Source organism: Morone saxatilis, unplaced genomic scaffold (assembly GCF_004916995.1).
Source record: "Morone saxatilis isolate NCDOM2014 unplaced genomic scaffold, NCSU_SB_2.0 Contig1, whole genome shotgun sequence".
NCBI classification, from domain to species: Eukaryota; Metazoa; Chordata; class Actinopteri; family Moronidae; genus Morone; species Morone saxatilis.
This window is the reverse complement of record NW_023339651.1, coordinates 17,798,413-17,801,015: the sequence shown is the minus strand read 5'-3', so window position 1 is coordinate 17,801,015 and position 2,603 is coordinate 17,798,413. Positions and strand designations below refer to the sequence as shown.

At 47.5% G+C, this 2,603-nt stretch overlaps 1 protein-coding gene across 1 annotated transcript in view; it reads left to right on the top strand.

Annotated features, from left to right (window-relative positions):
• The window catches only part of LOC118334266 (ryanodine receptor 2-like), a gene marked incomplete in the record, with an annotated part of 114,618 nt that overhangs the window by 29,159 nt on the left and 82,856 nt on the right, over positions 1-2,603 (top strand). The window contains 3 exon segments of the mRNA XM_035670117.1: positions 1,527-1,638; positions 1,719-1,839; positions 1,986-2,155. Coding sequence (XP_035526010.1) covers positions 1,527-1,638; positions 1,719-1,839; positions 1,986-2,155 — 403 coding nt within the window.

Below are 2,603 nucleotides of genomic sequence, written 5' to 3'. Positions count from 1 at the left end.
CAGGCGGGAACTAACCGCAGCCTTAACAGTATGCTTTTTATCCTTATATCCAATTTCCACCACCACAACCAGGTATCTGTGAACATCCCCATGCACACACCTAATATCCACCCATGATGCCTCTACCAAAGCCCCAGGTCGAACCAGGTTCTGGTGAATTATAGACTGCATACAGCCTGAATCCACTGAATCCACCATTGCCTGATGTATACCCCCTTGAATCCTTACCGGATTGCTGTATGTCCCTCCTGGACCAGGGGAGGGTGTTGGTGGGCCAGCAACCCGGACCACTTTGCTGACCTCCATGAGCGGGCATTCCCTGCGGAAGTGTCCAGGCTGCCCACACCTCCAACACTCCTGCCCCGACGCCTGAGGAACCCTCTGTAAGTCGAGAACAGCACCTTAAGTGGCTGGACCCTGGGATGGGGAGAAAACAGAAGAAAGTTAGAGCGAGGCAAAGGGCAAGGCCGGGTGAATGTGTACTGATGATGGGTAGGTGGGGGTGTGGGTTTTCTGCGGGGTGCCGAGAGCCGCCTCTCCTGAGCCTGGTCTCTATTATGACCAGCCAGATGATCCTCTGCTAGGGTGATGGCGGCCTCTAAGGCTGCCCGTCTGTGACACCGCACCCACTACTGGTCCAGGATGGCTCTTTTGATGTTTCGGAATTTCCCCCGAGCAGAAGCTGGCAGTCTGGGCGAGCCACACGCCTTCGCCGTTGCCTCGAACATCTCAAGGAATGTTTGGGGGTCATCCGCCGCTGTCATCTTGTGCATGGTGATATTGTAGATGGAGGGAGGAGGAGGAGATGGTGACTGTGCCCCCATCGGGCCAGCACACTTGCAAGAAGCTGGTTCTGCTTCCCTGCCTGGTCGTGGAGGGCCTCCAGATGTTGCCTGTTCACAGCAGCCTGCTCTCGGTACATTGCAGAAACCTCCCCCAGTATTTCTCCCAGCCATGCCACCAGCGGTGGAGGCTGCTGCAGAGGTCTGACATCCTGTTTGCTGAGGTACATTGGGTGCCAGTGTAGCAAGACTCGCTACTACAGAGGATTCTCCCAGCACACAGACCAACAACAGGGATTAGTGAAGAAGACAGCTTTATTCTTTTCTCAGCCGCACACACAATTAACACACTACTTAGTCTGCTTCCAAAAGTCCATTAAGGTCTGCTCCGGTTGTGTCTCCTCTGCCATGTGTGTCAGCTTCGAGATCCAGCACACTACTGCCTTAAAAGAGGTGAGTGTGATTACTCCATGAGTACCAGCTGAGATAATCAAATCACCTGGCGCTGCTCTCATAAGCCTTCCCCACACCTCTCTCTCCTGCAGCAGTGCAAACTACACCCACCTCCACACAGTTAAACTGTCTTTTTATCTGTATATATAGTTATTCTACTAGAAGTCAGATCCACCTACCTCATGTACATAAAACATAAAAATACCCACACAAAAATAAAATGTAAAATTAGAATGTTTTTGAGAGGAGAGATACTTGTTTAACCTGGTTATTATTTGTGTGTGTGTATAGCAGTGGCATGCTGAAGGAAGAGGAAGATGATACCATCCACATGGGGAATGCCATCATGACTTTCTATGCTGCTCTCATTGACCTGCTGGGCCGCTGTGCCCCAGAGATGCACGTGAGTAAACACACTGTACACAGGCATATACACACACATGCGTATTATTACTCACACTTACTTAACCCATTTTACATCAGTTGATCCATGCTGGTAAAGGTGAAGCGATCCGTATCAGAGCCATTCTGAGGTCTTTGATTCCTATTGAAGACCTGGTGGGAGTCATCAGCATTTCATTCTCAATGCCCAATCTGGCTAAAGGTAAGTAAACCCTCCAGCACCCACCCCACCTGACACATATAAAACAGTAATCTTGATTTGAAACAGGTCCAGTATACAATCAAAGATGAATTTGTGAAAACATAAATCAAAGGCGGTGACTTGTGTGTTTGCCTGCACATGCAAAGATGGGTTAGTGGTGGAGCCAGACATGTCAGCTGGTTTCTGTCCGGACCATAAAGCAGCCATGGTCCTGTTCCTGGACCGAGTCTACGGCATAGAAGACCAAACTTTTTTGTTACACCTGCTGGAGGTCGGCTTCTTACCAGACCTGAGAGCTGCTGCCTCTCTGGACACTGTAAGTATGTGTGTCTGTGTGTGTGTGTGTGTGTGTGTTTGTGTGTGTATGTATGAAACTGCTCCTTCTTTGTTCTCCTACAACATTTTTTTTTTTTAAGTTGCGTTAATTAATATTCTCATATTAACAGTCATTCAAATTACTAGTGCAAGGTGTTGCAACAGTGAGTTTAAAGCCAATTTGACTTACAGAAATGTTGTCAATCATGGGAGGCACACTGGCCTAAATTGACTTTTTTCTCTAGATTGTGAAAGATGTGGCTGTAAATCAGTGGATACTTTTTTTTTTTAGCATCACAACCCCCACAAAATGACACCTTTCACTATCAGAATTTGATCCATTCAGCTTTAAGTTAATGGTTGGCTAGACTTAGAGATAGCCAGAACAATCCGTGTATCATTCGTTCTTTTCATATTCAATTGAGATTCCAAAATCGGAAAATGAAGAA